The sequence below is a fragment of the Megascapheus bottae genome, chromosome 33 (assembly GCF_031878675.1).
Source record: "Megascapheus bottae isolate mThoBot1 chromosome 33, mThoBot2.hap1, whole genome shotgun sequence".
NCBI classification, from domain to species: domain Eukaryota; kingdom Metazoa; phylum Chordata; class Mammalia; order Rodentia; family Geomyidae; genus Megascapheus; species Megascapheus bottae.
This window is the reverse complement of record NC_143541.1, coordinates 9,823,076-9,839,149: the sequence shown is the minus strand read 5'-3', so window position 1 is coordinate 9,839,149 and position 16,074 is coordinate 9,823,076. Positions and strand designations below refer to the sequence as shown.

At 49.0% G+C, this 16,074-nt stretch overlaps 1 protein-coding gene across 1 annotated transcript; it reads left to right on the top strand.

The window, feature by feature from the left end:
• Window positions 1-1,280: 1,280 nt before the first annotated feature.
• Window positions 1,281-15,181, top strand: Hmces (5-hydroxymethylcytosine binding, ES cell specific). The gene is made up of 7 exons (XM_090323864.1): window positions 1,281-1,381; window positions 1,796-1,991; window positions 6,991-7,134; window positions 9,442-9,567; window positions 11,675-11,856; window positions 13,772-13,964; window positions 14,613-15,181. The coding sequence occupies exons 2-7, from the start codon at window positions 1,809-1,811 to the stop codon at window positions 14,850-14,852; spliced, it is 1,068 nt and encodes a 355-aa protein (XP_090179990.1). The 5' UTR covers window positions 1,281-1,381; window positions 1,796-1,808; the 3' UTR covers window positions 14,853-15,181.
• The last annotated feature ends 893 nt before the right edge of the window (window positions 15,182-16,074 follow it).

Below are 16,074 nucleotides of genomic sequence, written 5' to 3'. Positions count from 1 at the left end.
AAAATTTCTGTGCTGCATTCAGGTCTGTGTACCTTCAAAAAAAAAAAAGGGGGGGAAGAACAGTACCCAGGGCCCAGAGGTCAAGCCCTAGGACTGGCTAAATAGTTCAAAAACTGATGATTCAGGGGCTGGGAGTTTGGCCTAGTGGTAGAGTGCTTCCTAGCATGCACCGAAGACCAGGGTTCGATTCCTTGGTACCACATACTTAAAAAAGCCGGAAGTGGTGCTGGGGCTCAGGTGGTAGAGCTCTAGCCTTGAGAAAAATCCAAGGACAGTGCTCAAGCCCTGAGCTTAAGCCCAGGACTGGCAAAAAAAAACTGATTGAGGAACAGACCTTACTATAGGCAATCCTTTTGGTTCTGGTGCAGTAAACAGATACGGATATTTGTGTACAAGCTAATATTATAAGGATGGCCATTTTTGAATTTGCTATTGCTGATTAAACTTTCTGTAAGTTTAGATTTACCTGTCGGATCCATCACAAACTGAGAAAGATGCCCGGAATGAAATTCATGAATTGTTCTAAGTAATAAAAGTTTAGTTATTAAAAAGGGGGGGTGTTATTTTACTTTGTCCAGATCTAGCTGACCTACCTACCTGTGAGCGCAGTGTCAGAAGTGAATAAAATCCTCACGCCTTTCTCTTGAACTTACCTAGAAGGAGGCCATCTCATCTGTAAAATAAACCCACACTCGAGGCCGTACCTCCCTGGAGTCCTCCCCAAGTGAAACTGGAGGGCTTGGGGTTTACCTGGCGCCGCCTCCGGCTCAGTCCACCTCTGGCTGTGGCTGCCCCAAGGCCCGGCCTCTCCCAGCGCAGGCTGGGCTTGGACTGCAGCCGACGCCGGCTGCCGCGGCTCTTGATGGGAGTCCGCCCCGTCCGGGTCAGCCAGGCTGGCAGCACCGAGCACTCCGGAGGCTGGAACAGGTGACAAGAGCTGCTCCCAGGCCCCGCTGCAAAGCTGGGAAAGTTCACCGGGTGCTGAGAAGGGAAACGGCCTGGGGGCGGGGCCGTTGTGGGGGCGGGGCCGTTGTGAGGGCGGGGTCCGGAGCGCGGGGCTGCTGGGGGCGGGGCCGTTGTGAGGGCGGGGTCCGGGGCGCGGGGCTGCTGAGGGCGGGGCCGTTGTGAGGGCGGGGTCCGGGGTGCGGAGCTGCTGGGGGCGGGGCCGTCGTGAGGGCGGGGTCCGGAGCGCGGGGCTGCTGGGGGCGGGGCCGTTGTGAGGGCGGGGTGCGGAGCTGCTGGGGGCGGGGTCGGGAGCGCGGGCTGCGGGGCGGAGGAGCGCCTGGGCGGGGCCGGGCTCCGTCTGGCGGCTGGGGCGGCTGTGAGGAGAGGCTCCTGGGGCGCCGGAGCTGGAGCGGCTGACTCCCGGACACGCAGGCGTGTGAGTGCGGCGGCTGGCGGGGCCTCAGGCGGCGGCGGGCCGGCGCGGGGCGGCGCCGAGGAGGGCCGCGAGGACGCCGCGGGCCCGTGCGCCGCCGCCCCCTCCGCTGTGAAGCTGCCTGGGCGACCTCCCCGGAGCCCCGTGCCCGGCGTGGTGCGGGCCTCAGCGGGGCCTCAGCGGGCCCGACACCGTCTGCCCCCTGGGTGACCGGGCCGCCAGCCCCGAGGGGACCCCCGGCAGCTCCGGGACCCGCCGCTGCGTGAGAGTGCGCAGGGCTCCGGGCGGCCCGCCCGCCCCCCGGACCTCTAACCCCGGGGCCCCGGGGCGCCCGCCCCCCCGCCCTCCTCTGCCCGCCTCTGCCCGGGACCCCGGGGCCCGGGGCTGAGGTCCGCCCTCGCGTTCCCGCACCCGCAGGTCTTCACCCGCCATGTGTGGCCGCACGTCCTGCCACTTGCCCAGGGAGGCCATCGCGAGAGCCTGTGCCTACCGGGACCGGCGGGGCCGGCGGCGCCTCCCGCAGTGGAGGGACCCGGAGAAGTACTGCCCTTCGTACAACCAGAGCCCTCGGTCCTGCAGCCCGGTGCTGCTCTCCCGGCTGCACTTGGAGAAGGTAATCGAGCACCACGCGGGGCCTCGACCTCTCCTGCGTCGTGGCGTAGGAGTCCCGAGTCGTGGCGCCCATTCCACTCCCGGTGACTTCAGGCCTGCTCTGCCTTAACCCATAATGTGGCCGCCGGTGGAGAACCACTCTGCATGACCCATCCAAGTATTTTATTTATTTATGTATGTCCGCCAGTCCTAAGGCTGGACCTCAGGGCGCTGTCCCTGAGCTTTCTCAAGGCTAGCGCTTTACCCCTCGAGCCGCAAGGTCACATGTGGCTTGTTCTATGAATGTGGTACCAAGAAATCGAACCCAGGGCTTCTCACACGCTAGGCAAGCCCTCTACCACTAGGCCAAACTCCCTGCCCACAAAGTTTAATCACTACCGGGGCCGGGAGTTTGGCCTAGTGGTTAAAGTGCTTGCCTAGCATGCACGAAGACCCAGGTTCGATTCCTTGGTACCACATAGACAAAAGCTGGAAATGGTGCTGAGGCTCAAGTGGTAGAGCGCTAGCCTTGAGAAAGTCCAAGGACAGTGCTCAGGCCCTGAGCTCAAGCCCAGGACTGGCAAAAAAAAAAAAAAAAGTTTAATCACTACCTTCCAATCTGATACGAGCCTATTCTTCAAAATCAGTTTAACTGTCAGTGCTATTTAAGACATGCTCAATTTATATCAACCTCACATTTGAATATATCCTTAAAGACAGCAGCCTTCAAGTCTCACCAGTCAGGATCATTTGAGCCACTCCTGGCTCTGAGTTCAGGTTCTAAAGTTGATTATACCTCTGATGTACACTCTTCAAATCTCTTGACAGTCAGAAGTACTCATCTCTGCATTTACACTGTCTTTTTTTTTTTTTTTTTTTTTTTGCCCGTCCTGGGCCTTGACCTCAGAGCCTGAGCACTGTCCTTGGGCTTTCTCAAGGCTAGAGCTCTACTACTTGAGCCACAGCACCACTTCTGGCTTTTTTTCTATGTATGTGGTACCAAGGAATCAAACCTGGGTCTTTGTGAATGCTAGGCAAGCTCTCTACCACTAGGCCAAACTCCCGGCCCTACATTATCATTTATAAATAATTATTTTATTTTATTTTAATTTTTTTATTACTTTATTTTTTTATTGTAATTAGTAAAAGGGTTACATGATATTTGCCAGATAGAAGGTGCATTAATTCACATACATTGATACCCTTTCACATGTCTTGGTACCCATTTCCCTCCCCCCCCATAAATAATTATTTTAAATAAGTTTTTCTGGTGATGGAACTCATGGCTCTGCAAATTATAAGCACATGCTCTGTCACTGAACTATACCCCTAATCTCAGCATTGATTTTTGTGGTTGAGTGAAGCCATTTACATGAAATGGTTTATTCTTGAGTCATTTTTAGAGGATACAAACCTTACTTCCCTATTGAAACTTTTTTTTTTTTTTTCATGGGGCTTGAACTCCGGGCCTGGGTGCTATCCCTGAGCTCCTCAGCTCAAGGTTACCACCCTACCCCTTGATCCAAGCCCTGCTTCCTATTTTCTAGAGGTTAATTGGAGATAAGAGTCTCAGGTCTTTTTGTGCCGGGGCTGGCTTTGAACCTTGATCCTGAGATCTCAGCCTCCTGAGTAGCTAAGGTCATAAGCAGGAGCTACCACAGCCGGCTGAAACTTGTTTTGTGTGAGCTAGTACTGGGTGCTGAGCATGAGCTTTTTCACTCAAGGACAGTGCTCTACCACTTAGAGCCATAGCACCACTTCCAGCTTTCTGGCACTTAATTGGAGATCAAAGTCTCATGGACTTTACTCTCCACACTGTATTTGAACTTCAACCCTCAGATCTCTGCTGTGCGTGGCTACTTAAATTTTTTTTTTTCCTGTCCTGGGGCTTGAGCTCAGGGCCTGAGCACTGTCCTTGGACTTTCTCGAGGCTAGAGCTCTACCACTTGAGCCTCAATACCACTTCCGGCTTTTTCTACATATGTGGTATTGCAGAATGGAACCCGGGTCTTTGTGCATGCTAGGCAAGCACAATACCACTAGGCCAAACACCCAACCCTAATTTTTTTTTTTTGCCAGTCCTGGGCTTGAGCTCAGGGCCTGAGCACTGTCCTTGGACTTTCTCAAGGCTAGATCTCTACACTTGAGCCTCAGCACCACTTCTGGTTTTTTTTCTATGTGGTACGAAGGAATTGAACCCAGATCCTTGTGCATGCTAGGCAAGCACTCTACCACTAGGCTAAACTCCAGGCCCCTAAATATTTTTTTAATGAGAAGGAAATTAGGGAAACGAAAAGAGAACATCTTTGAAAGAAAAGACTAAGGAAGAAAATGATTATTTTTGCTGTTTTTAGCTCTCGTTCTTTCCTTAATATCTCTGGAAAAAAGACTTAACAGATAGAAAGACAGAAATACAGAAAGATTGTGACTTGCCATAGTGCCCAATAAGTGATTGACAGTTGAAACTGAGGTCCAGCAGTCCTTATTCCATATATACACAAATGTTGGAACCATGAGTGGAGAAAGTTGGTCTCCCAAACAGCTCTAAACTGCATTTAGTGGTATGGACTTTCTGAAGTTGTATTTGGCTGTAGGTCTGTAATAAGATTTGTTATAATTGCTAGGATTTAGCCAGGTGGCTACTGGCTGATGCATTAATCCTAACTATTCAGAAGCTGAAATCATGAGGATCCTAGTTCAAAACTATCCTGGCAGAAAAGTCTGAGAGACTTCATATCCCAACTCACCAGCAAAAACCCAGTCTACTTGGTGTGACTTAAGTGGTAGAATACCAGCTGTGAGCAAGAAAGCTAAGAGCCCAAGACCCTAAGTTCAAGACCCAGTATTGAGAAAAAAAGAATTGCATGTGTTTCCCCCCCCCCCATGCTATCCCACAGCAGTGAGGCTTGAACTGGGCCTGAGCATTGTCCCTGAGCTCTTCAGCTCTTTATCTCCAGTTAATCAACCACCAGAAAATTGAAAGTGGCACTGTAGCTCAGGGATAGCTCCCAGGCCCAGAATTCACATCCCATAACTGACCAAAAAAAAAAAAAAGTCATTTAAATATGATATAAAAATCAATGTTTAATAAATTTTTTAAAAAAGATTTTTAAAAAGTCTTCTCAGATCTCAGCTTCCTGAGTAGCTAGGATTACAAGGGTGAGCCACCAGTGCCTGGCTTGCATGGTTTCTTAACTTGGTATTTTTTTTCTTTTTTTTGCCAGTCCTGGGCTTCAGCTCAGGGCCTGAGCACTGTCCTTGGACTTTCTCAAGGTTAGAGCTCTACTACTTGAGTCTCAGCACCACTTCTGGCTTTTTTCTACGTATGTGGTACCGAGGAATCGAACCCGGGTCTTCATGCATGCTAGGCAAGCACTTTAACTACTAGGCCAAACTCCCGGCCCCACTTGGTATTTTTTTCTTAAGCCCATAAATTATTAATATTAGAAACCTTTCAGCAGTTTATTCATCTGAATCCCAACGGCCATAGACTGCAAATTTGCATTGAAAAACCAGTGATTTGCAAATTATTTCCTCTTTCATTTGTCTACATGGGCAAAGATGACTAATGCAAGCAATTTTCTCAGTATTTTGGTCTCAGCTATCTTGAGTCTCTGCTCTCATCTTTGGGTTTGATTTACAGTTGTCCAGTGAGCACACTTGAGTTAAAAGTGACTAATTGCAGGTTGCTGTGGCTCACATCTGTCATCCTAGTTACTCAGGAGACTGAGATCTGAGGATCACAGTTCAAAGCCAGACAAAAGACCTTGAGACTCTTATCTCCAATTAAACACCAGAAAACCTGAAGTGGCACTTGAGCTGAAGAGCTCAGGGACAGCTCCCAGGCCCAGAGTTCAAGTCCCACAACGGACAAAAGAAAGAATCTCAGGGACTTTCCTGCCCAGGTTGGCTTTGAACTGGGATCCACCTGAGTAGCTAGGATTACTGGCATGAGTCACTAGCATTTCTTTTTTTTTTTTTTTTTTTGGCCAGTCCTGGGCCTTGAACTCAGGGCCTGGACACTGTCCCTCAGCCTGTCTGTGCTCAAGGCTAGCACGCTACCACTTGAGCCACAACAGGACTTTGGCTGTTCCTGTTTATATGGTACTGAGGAATCAAACTCAGGGGTTCATACATGTTAGATAAGCACTCTATCACTAAGCCACACTCCCAGACCATATAGGTTGGTCTTTCTTTTCTCTTTTCTTTTCCTTCCTTCCTTCCTTCCTTCCTTCCTTCCTTCCTTCCTTCCTTCCTTCTTTTGCTTGAACTCAGGTCCTGAGCACTGTCCTTGGGCTTTCTCAAGGCTCAAGTCTACCACTTCCAGCCTTTTCTATGTATGTGGTACCAAGGAATTGAACCCTGGTCATCATGCATGCTAGGTAAGCACTCTACCACCAGGCCACACCCCACAGCCCAGTTTGGTTTTTAATATAGGCTCTTACTATAATAAGCCTATGCTATTTTTGAATTTATAATACTTCTGCCTTGCTTCTCTAGTGCTGGGATTACAGGCATTTTCTGGATGACTGTTTCTGTCTTAATCATCTTTTAGTCTTTGCATTTCAACAGTAGTACACATACTAAATTTGCTTTTTTAAATTTCTTTTTTTTCCCCCCTTGGTCATGAGGTTTGAACCCTGGGCCTGGGTGCTGTCCCTGAAGTCTTCAGCTCAAGGCTACCATCCTACCCCTTGAACCACAGCACCATTTCTGTTTTTTCTGGTGATTAATTGGGGATAAAGTCTCACAGACTTTAGTGCCCGATCTGGCTTTGAACCGTGATCCTCAGATCTGTCTCCTGAGTAGCTAGGATTATAGGTGTGAGCCACTGTGCCTGGCTTAATTTCTTATTTGCCAGTCCTGGGCCTTGAACTCAGGGCTTAGCACTGTCCGCAAGGCTAGCATTCTGCCACTTGAGCCACAGTACCACTTGTGACTTTTTCTGTCTACTCTACCACGAGGCCAGGATCCTGGCCCTCAGTCCTCTTGACAAATGGGGAATGCTTCTTCTGTGGCAGGACTCAGACTCCTCAGAGCGGGTCATCCTCCCCATGCGGTGGGGTTTGATCCCCTCATGGTTCCGAGAAGGTGATCCATCCAAGCTGCAGTTCAACACCACCAACTGTCGTAGTGACACCATGATGGAGAAGAGATCCTTCAAGGTAGGTGGAAAGCTTGTCCTCTTTTCCTCTCTTTCTACACACACACACACACACACACACACACACACTCGGGTTTACTGAGTATTTTGCATATCTAAGAAATACAAGATGATTCCAAGGAATACTCCCAGTTATAAATATTGAATACTGTTCTGTTTAATAACAGACTAGTGGACCAAAACTTGATTTCATACAGTTGTCTTCCCTAGTCTATGGATTGACTGTGCTCAACTGGTTCAGATGATGGTGGAAGTGAATGTCTAGGTTGGCTTCTTTACCCATGCCTCATACTTGGGCTAGCACAGCTGGAAGCCTTTCCACATTCAAGCTTGAAGGATATGGGGAGCTGTGGAAACTTAGCCACCACAGAGCCCATGGCTCAAGAAGGTAAGGCTGGGGCCATGAACTGTGAACCGACTCAGCCTCAGCACAGCACAGCACGTCTCCTACCAAATAATGTATTCAGGGTTGTTTTTTTTGGTGTGTCATGGGGTTTGAACTTGGCCTGGGCGCTGTCCCTGAGCTCTTCAGCTCAAGGCTACCACCCTACCCTTGAGCCAAGCCCTACTACCTGTTTTCTAGAGGTTCATTGGAGATAAACATCTCAGGTTCTTTTCTGCTCTGGCTGGCTTTGAACCTTGATCCTCAGATCTCAGCCTCCTGAGTAGCTAGGACCACGCCTAGCTGTATTAGTCAAATCTGAATAATGTTTCATTCACCTTTTGTTTATCCATTTGTCAAATGGGAAGCAGTTTGAGCCCACATGTTGACAGTTGTGAATAATGCTGCTATAAACATGGGTGTATAAATGTCTGTCCAAATTATACTTCTAAGGTTTGTTGGTCTTCTTTATTATTATCATCATTATTATTATTTCTTTTTGTCTTGTCATTTGTGGGGCTTGGGCACTGTCCCTGAACTTTTTCACTCAAGGCTAGCACTCTACCACTTGAGCCACAGTACCACTTCTGGCCTTTTTGTTTGTGTGGTATTGAGGAATCAAACCCAGGACTTCAAATAAGCACTCTACTACTAAGCCACATAGCGCTTCTTGTGATGGGTAATTGGAGATGAGCCTCACAGATTTTCTTTTCTTTTCTTTTTCTTTTTTTTTATTTTTTGTTTGCCAGTCCTGGGGCTGGAGCTCAGGATCTGAGCTCCGTTCTTGGGCTTTCTCAAGGTTAGAGCTTTACCACTTGAGCCACAGCACCACTTTCAGTTATTTTCATGTATATAGTACTGTGGAATCGAACCCAGGTGTTTGTGCATGCTAGGCTAGCACTCTACCACTAGGCCATGCTCCCAGCCCTCTCACAGATCCGAGTTTCCTAAGTAGCTAGGATTATAGCTGTGTGATAGTGATATAAGCCAGGCACTGGCTCTTATGTTAGTATTAAATTTGATGGGGCCGGGAGTTTGGCCTCGTGGTAGAGTGCTTACCTAGCATGCACAAAGACCCGGGTTCGATTCCTTGGTACCACATACATAGGAAAAAGCCAGAAGTGATGCTGTGGCTCAAGTGGTAGAGTTCTAGCTTTGAGAAAACCCAAGGACAGTGCTCAGGCCCTGAGTTCAAGCCCAGGACTGGCAAAAAAAAAAAATGTATTTGATGTGCTAGGGATTGAACGTAGTGTGTTGTATGTGTTAATGTATGTATTTATATGTGCTACACCCTGGCTCCAGTAAATATTCTTTTTACATATTTACTTACTTTGGTAGCACTGGGGTTTGAACTCAGGGCTTTATGCTTACTAGACATCGTCCCACTGGGCCATACCTCAACTGGTTATTTTGGGGTGGAGTCTCACTGCCTGCCCGAGCACATGCTTAGCTTCCCATCATAGCTAGGGTCATGGATGTGTGCTTCCATACCTAGCTCTCAGTTGTAAAGGGGTCTCACAGCCTTTTATGCCTGGGCTGGCTTTGAACTGAGATCTTCTCAATCTCAGCTTCTCAAATAGCCAGGATTACAGGCCTGAGCCACCAAGAGACTTAGATCTGAACATAATAGTTCAAAACCAGCCTGAGAACTAAAGTTTGTGAGACACTTACCTCCAACTAATGACCAGAAAACCAGAAGTGGTGCTATGGCGTAAGTGATAGAGTGCTATCCTTAAGCTGAAGAACTCAGGGACAGCACCCAGGCCCAGAGTTCAAGCCCCATGACCAGGTGTTTTTTCTTTCTTTTCCTTTTCTTCCCTCAAGGATTACCATTTTGAACCTGAGGATTTTTTTTTTCTTTTAATTCAAGTCCATACAACAGGACCCTAGGAAACATGATTTAGCACCTTGTACATTTTTTCTCAGGTACCTCTGGGAAAGGGAAGGCGCTGTGTTGTTTTGGCAGATGGATTCTACGAATGGCAGCGGTGTCAGGGAACAAGCCAGAGGCAGCCTTACTTCATCTATTTTCCCCAAGTGGAGACAGAAAAGGTATTGGCAGCTGCACCGACAGTGCATTTTTGGGAAGGCCAGGAGACAAATCACAGTCATAAATTGTTTCAGTCAGTGACAGAGTACATGTCCATTGTCACTATACCCTAGCCTGGATGTGTGATAGGCTGAACTGTGTGGGTTTGTGTGAGTACACCCTGTGGTGTTTATTCAGTGAAATAACCTAGTGATGGGTTTCTCAGAACTACCAGAGAAATCAGAAGGCTGAGACAGAAGAGGCCAGTCTGAGCTAGTAATAAGATCTGTCCCCCTCTCCTCCAAAAAAGTGGGGTATCAGTGGCTCACTTCTATGTTAACCAGGAGGCTAAGGTTGGAGGGTTGTGGTTTGATACCACTGTTTCCCTGGCAACTGGAGACAGTCCTCAGAAGAAGTGTCAGGAGGGAAGGCCCATAGAAGAGCTCCCCTTGAGCAGGCAGCAACACCAAGGAAGCTGCTCCACTCTTCCTTCCTTCCTTTCTTTCTTTCTTTTTTTTTTTTTTTTTTTGCCAGTCCTGGGCTTGAGCTCAGGGCCTGAGCACTGTCCTTGGACTTTTCTCAAGGCTAGAGCTCTACCACTTGAGCCTCAGTACCACTTCCGGCTTTTTTCTCTGCATGTGGTACCGAGGAATCGAACCCTGGTCTTCATGCATGCTAGGCAAGCACTCTACCACTAGGCCAAACTCCTGGCCCGCTCTTTTTCTTTTTTTCTTTCTTTCTGTCCTATGACTTGAACTCAAAGCCTGGACACTGTCGTTATACACTTTTTGCTCAAGGTTAGCGCTCTGCCACTAGAGCCATCGTGCCACTTCTGGCTTTTTCTGTGTATGTGGTACTGAGGGCATGTTCCTGGCCCTGCCTACCTTTTTTCTTCGAGTGGAGTAAAAGTAATACACTTCTTAGCCTTCAGTATTCCAGGTTTAAAGTGGAAGCTTCAACAGTGTGCAGAAATTGGCACGATGAACAAGGAGAGTAGGGAGAGCTTTGTGTAGAAGATTGCTTTAGTAAGACACTGGAAGGGTTTGGGTTCAAGTTACCTATATAGATGGCCTAAAAAATTCCATGTGAAGAAAGTATTCAGAGCTGGGTGTGGTAGCTCACCCCTGTAATCCTACTATGGAGGCTGAGATCTGAGGTTCAAGGTTCAAAGCCAGCTTAGGCACAAAAGAACCTGAGACTCTTATCTCTAATTAACCTCTAGAAAATGGGAAGTGGGGCTTGGCTCTAGGGTAGGGAGGTAGCCTTGAGCTGAGGAGCTCAGAGACAGCGCCCTAGCCAAGTTCAAGCCCCATGACCCACAAAAGAAAGAAAGAAAGTATTCAGGAACAGGCCTGGAGTATGGCCTAGTGGCAGAGTGCTCACCTATCAGGCATGAAGCCCTGGGTTTGATTCCTCAGTACCACATACTTAGAAAAAGCCAAAAAAGCCGGAAGTGGTGCTGTGGTTCAAGTGGTAGAGCACTAGCCTTCACAAAAGTGTCCAAGGACAGTGCTTAGGCCCTGAGTTCAAGCCCCAGGAATGGCAAAAAAAAAAAAAAAAGAAAGAAAGAAAGAGTACTCAGGAACTATAAACCTAGCAACTTCCAAGCCCCTTTCCGTTGATGACAGTGAATCTAGTGATAAAGAATGGGCTGAAGCTGGTTGTGGTGGCTCACACCTGTAATCCCGGCTACTAAAGAGGCTGAGATTCAAGGATGGCAGTTCAAAGTCAGCCTTGGCAGGAACTTCTATAAAACTCTTACCTCCATTTAACCACCAGAAAATTGGAAGTGGAGCTGTAGCTCCAGTGCTACACTGCTAGCATTGAGTGCAAAAGCTGAGGGATAGCATCCAGGACCTGATTCAAGCCTCACAACAGAGAGAGAGGGAGAACGGGAATGAGAATAGGCTGAATTAATTCTGAGCTTTTTTTTGGTCAATCGTGGGACTTGAACTTAGGGCATGGGCAAAGTCCCTGAGCTCTTCAAGGCTAGCACGCGACAACTTTGAGCCACAGGGCCACTTCCAGGCTGAATTGTCTCTAGAATGACCCTGTTTTGTGGTGTGACGCAGCTGGTTCTGTGCTTATGGAAGGATGATTGAGTATGTCTAATCTGCTCATCGGTTGTAGTCAAGTAGCAGTGGTACAGTGGGCAGCGCGGAGAACTGGGAGAAGCTGTGGGACAACTGGAGGCTGCTCACCATGGCAGGGATCTTTGACTGCTGGGCGCCCCCCGAGGGAGGAGACCTCCTCTACTCCTACACCATCATCACCGTGGACTCCTGCAGAGGACTGAGTGACATCCATCACAGGCAAGACTCCTCCTCGGCTTTATTTATGTATTTATTTTTGTCAGTCATGGGGCTTGAACTCAGGGCCTGGGAACTGTCCTTGAGCCGGTTTGTGCTCAAGGCCAGTGCTCGTGTCACTGGAGCCACAGCACCACTTACCATTTTTGAGTGGTCAATTGGAAATAGACTCTCACCGGGAACATTTCTGCTAGGCTTCCTTCAACCTGTGATCCTCAGGTCTCAGGCTCCTGAGTAGTTAGAACTGCAGGCGTAAGCCACCTCCCCGCCTCCTCCGCACTTCCTCTGCTTTTATTCTTTTATTTCATTTTTGCCAGTCCTGGGCTTGAACTCAGGGCCTTTCTACCACTTGAGCCACAAGTACCGGTCTGTTAATCTGCTTTTAAGCAGGTAGCTTGGGGTGGGAGTTTGGCCCAGTGGTAGAGTGTATGCCCAGTATGTGTGAAGACCCAAGTTCGATTCCTCAGTACTACATACATAGAAAAATCCAAATGTGGCGCTGTGGCTCAAGGGATAGGGTGGTAGCCTTGAGCTGAAGAGCTCAAGGACAGAGCCCGGGCCCACAGTTCAAGTCCTACAACCAACAACAAAACAAAAATGAATAGTACCAGCACACTAAAGAAAAATACATTAAAGTAATTCTAGCTACTCAGGAGTCTGAGATCTGAAGTTTATGATTCAAAATCAACTGAGGCAGGAGACTTATCTCCGGTCACCACAAAAGCTTTTGGCTCAAATGGTAGAATGATAGCCTTGTGCAAAGGGCTAAGGGACAGTTCCTGAGCCCAGTGCTCAGTTGAGCCCTGGTTTTGGCCTATGTGTGTGTGCACATGCAAACCATTTAACTGTTAATATAGAGCTCCTAAAATCAATTGTAATATTAGCCAGCGAACTGTAAACTACACTTTGCATTAATTAGTCTAGAGCATGAACTTTTCTTATTTTTTTTGCCAGTTCTGGGGCTTGAACTCAGGGCCTAAGCACTACTCCAGAGCCTCTCTGTGTTCAAGTGCCATTTCCAGGTCTCAGTGGTTTATTGGAGTCTTGTGGACTTTTCTGCCTGGGCTGGCTTTGAACTGCAATCCTCAGATCTCAGCCTCCTGAGTCACTAGGACTACAGATGTGAGCCACTGGCGCTCAGCTTTGAGCATAAAAGTTATTTGGGTTTTTGGGTTTCTTTTTGAATATTTGATCTAATGAGTTGCCTCCTTCACTTAGCTTGTGTCACTGTTGGAACCCTTTTGTACCGTTTGCATTTGTACTTGTGGCTTTTCTTCACTGAAGAAAGCTTTCGAAAATATAACCATGTTTGAAGCCGCCACCATTATCATCAATAAAAGAAGCCAATTCTGTGGTATTTAATGCCATGAAAGGTTCCAGCTTTTCTTTCTTTTTTTTTTTTTTTTTTTTGCCAGTCCTGGGCTTGAGCTCAGGGCCTGAGCACTGTCCTTGGACTTTCTCAAGGCTAGAGCTCTCACTTGAGCCTCAGCACCACTTCCAGCTTTTTTCTATGTATGTGGTACCGAGGAATCGAACCCGGGTCTTCATGCATGCTAGGCAAGCACTTTAACCACTAGGCCAAACTCCCGGCCCCTCTTTCTTTCTTTTTTTTAGCTAGGTTTTCTCTCAGCTCTCATGGTCCTCCTCTTCTCCATACTCTCAAAACTTGAGAGGCTGAGACTGCTGGATTTCAAGTTTGAGGCCAGCCTAGGTGACATAGTCAGAGCCTGTCTCAAAAAGACCTGTAGTATGAGTCATTATAATTCGTGTCTCCAAGGGTTGACTCTGCTACCCTCAAGTTCCATCCGAAAGCACGTGACAGACAGTGTGAGGCTTCCCCTCCAGTGACTCAGTCATCAGTGAACTCAAGCCCCTGTCTCCTCACCCTCACTAACGTCTCTCTTGACCTCCTGGCTAGGATGCCTGCCATATTAGACGGAGAGGAAGCGGTCTCCAAATGGCTAGACTTTGGTGAGGTCTCACCTCAGGAAGCTCTGAAGTTAATACATCCCACAGAGAACATCACTTTCCACCCAGTCTCTCCAGTGGTGAACAACTCTCGCAACAATACTCCTGAATGTCTGGCTCCTGTCAACTTGATGGTTAAAAAGGTAGGGGTTAGTCTTTTTTTTTTTTGGTCTGTTGTGGGACTTGAACTCTGGGCCTGGGCGCTGTCCCTGCGCTCTTCAGCTCAAGGCACCACTTCCTATTTTCTAGTGGTTAACTGGAGGTAAGAGTCTCATGAACTTTCCTGCCCTGGCTGGCTTTGAACCTTGAGCCTCAGACTTCAGCCTCCTGAGCTTACAGGTGTGAGTCACCAGCACTGCTGCCTCCTGGTTTTCTAACCCGAGTTACCTCATTTCTCCGAGGCTGCTTCACTGCTGCAGCATCCTGTGCGGCAGCCTTCTCTAATAGCACACTCAGTGCTGCTTCCCTTCCCAGTTCCTATGTCTTTTCTTTCTTTCTTCCTTTCTTTTGCCAGTCCCAGGGCTTGAGCTCAGGGCCTGAGCACTGTCCTTGGACTTTCTCAAGGCTAGAGCTCTACCACTTGAGCCTCAGCATCACCTCTGGCTTTTTCTATGTATGTGGTACCATGACTCAAACCCAGATGCATGCTAGGCAAGCATCTACCACTAGGCCAAACTCCCAGCTCCTCTAAGTCCTCTTTCTGCTCTTGGAGGTGACCCTCCTCTAAAACTCAAGGCAGATCCTATAAATTTCCTTCTGTCTCCCTCTTCCCCTCTCCCCACCTCATATAGGAGCCCAAAGCAAGTGGTAGTAACCAAAAGATGATGCAATGGCTGGTCACAAAGTCACCCATAAAGGAAAGACCCAAAGCCCTCCCGAAGAAAGAGTTGAATGTGCCGCAGTGGTCCAGCCAGTTCCTTGAGAAGAGCCCACTGCCAGCCAAGAGAGGTAGTGCAGGGCTCCTGGAGAGATGGCTGAAGCAGGAGGAGAAGGAGGAGGAACCGGTGGCTAAGAAACAGCACAGCCAGTGACAGGCTTTCCACAGATCCGGAGCCATGGCCTGCTACACTCCAAAGCTGCTGCAGACCACAGCTTCTGGTGCTGCAGTGCAGTCCTAGCTTGGAGAGGCAGCCCAGCCTTGGCCGGCATGGGGGCTGGGGTTCTAGGGCCGCCCGGGAGGAGGGGAGGTGTGGTTCCCACCAGCCTCACCTCTTCACCCTGCTGAGAACACCTTCCTGAGAGCTGGAAACCAGTGCCGCTAGCATATTTTCTTTTTCTCAACCTCAGGACTCATGCCGTCGTTTAAATTTAAGTTCTTACCATGCATTTTGTTAGGAATAAAGCACATTTGATAAACCTTGGCCTACATTTTAGAAGATGGTGCTGATGGGGAATTCTGGATCATGCTGGTTTTCCTGGCATTTGTCCTAAGGAACAGATGGTGCCCAGGGGACAGCCGGACTTTGTGAGGAAGTCTACAAAGAGGCCTAGTGGGAGGCCCCTTACTTCAGCTCTTCCGTGAATCATTTCATTTAGAACCAGACTGAGGCTCAAGCTACCCAGGAAGCTTAGATAGGATTGCGATGTAGAGCCAGCCCTGATGGAAAAGTGCGTAAGACTCTCACCTCCAACTAGTCAGAAAAAAAGTCTGCCCTTGAGTGGCTGAAGGGCTCAGGTGGGAGTGCGCCATGCATTGGGGAACGGGATGTCACCTGAAGAGCTCCATCAGAGGCTTTCCCGGGGCAGAGCCTCCTGCTACATTAGTGACAACTTTTCCAGTGGCTTCTACCAAATCCCGTCAACCACCAGGGAAAATCATGCATGTCACTGTCCCTCCTGCCACTCCACCATTTGTGACACCTCTTACAATGACACCTGGAAGACAAAGCCACCACGGCCCCGAGACCTAGCCAGCCTCCGTCAGCCCTTCCCGGGGAGTTCGCAGAACGTGGCTCCTAGGAAACCCGTCCACAGTTCTTCTCCCCCGACACGGAGGGGATGGCCGGGAGTGCGGATCACTGGAGGAGCGCTCAACTAGGGCTCAGCTAGGGCTCCGGCCCGCAGAACCGCATGCTGGCCCTGTGGCTCAGGGGCTCGAGCGCTACCCTGAAGCCAGCGCAGCGCAGGGCCAGTGCCCAGGCCCTGGGTCAGGCCGGGACTGGCGGGGTGGGGCCGCTGCTGGGAGTGCGCGGGGGAGCACGGAGCAGCAGGTCCCGCGTGCAAACCCCAAGCCAAAGAACACCTCCGGTCAGA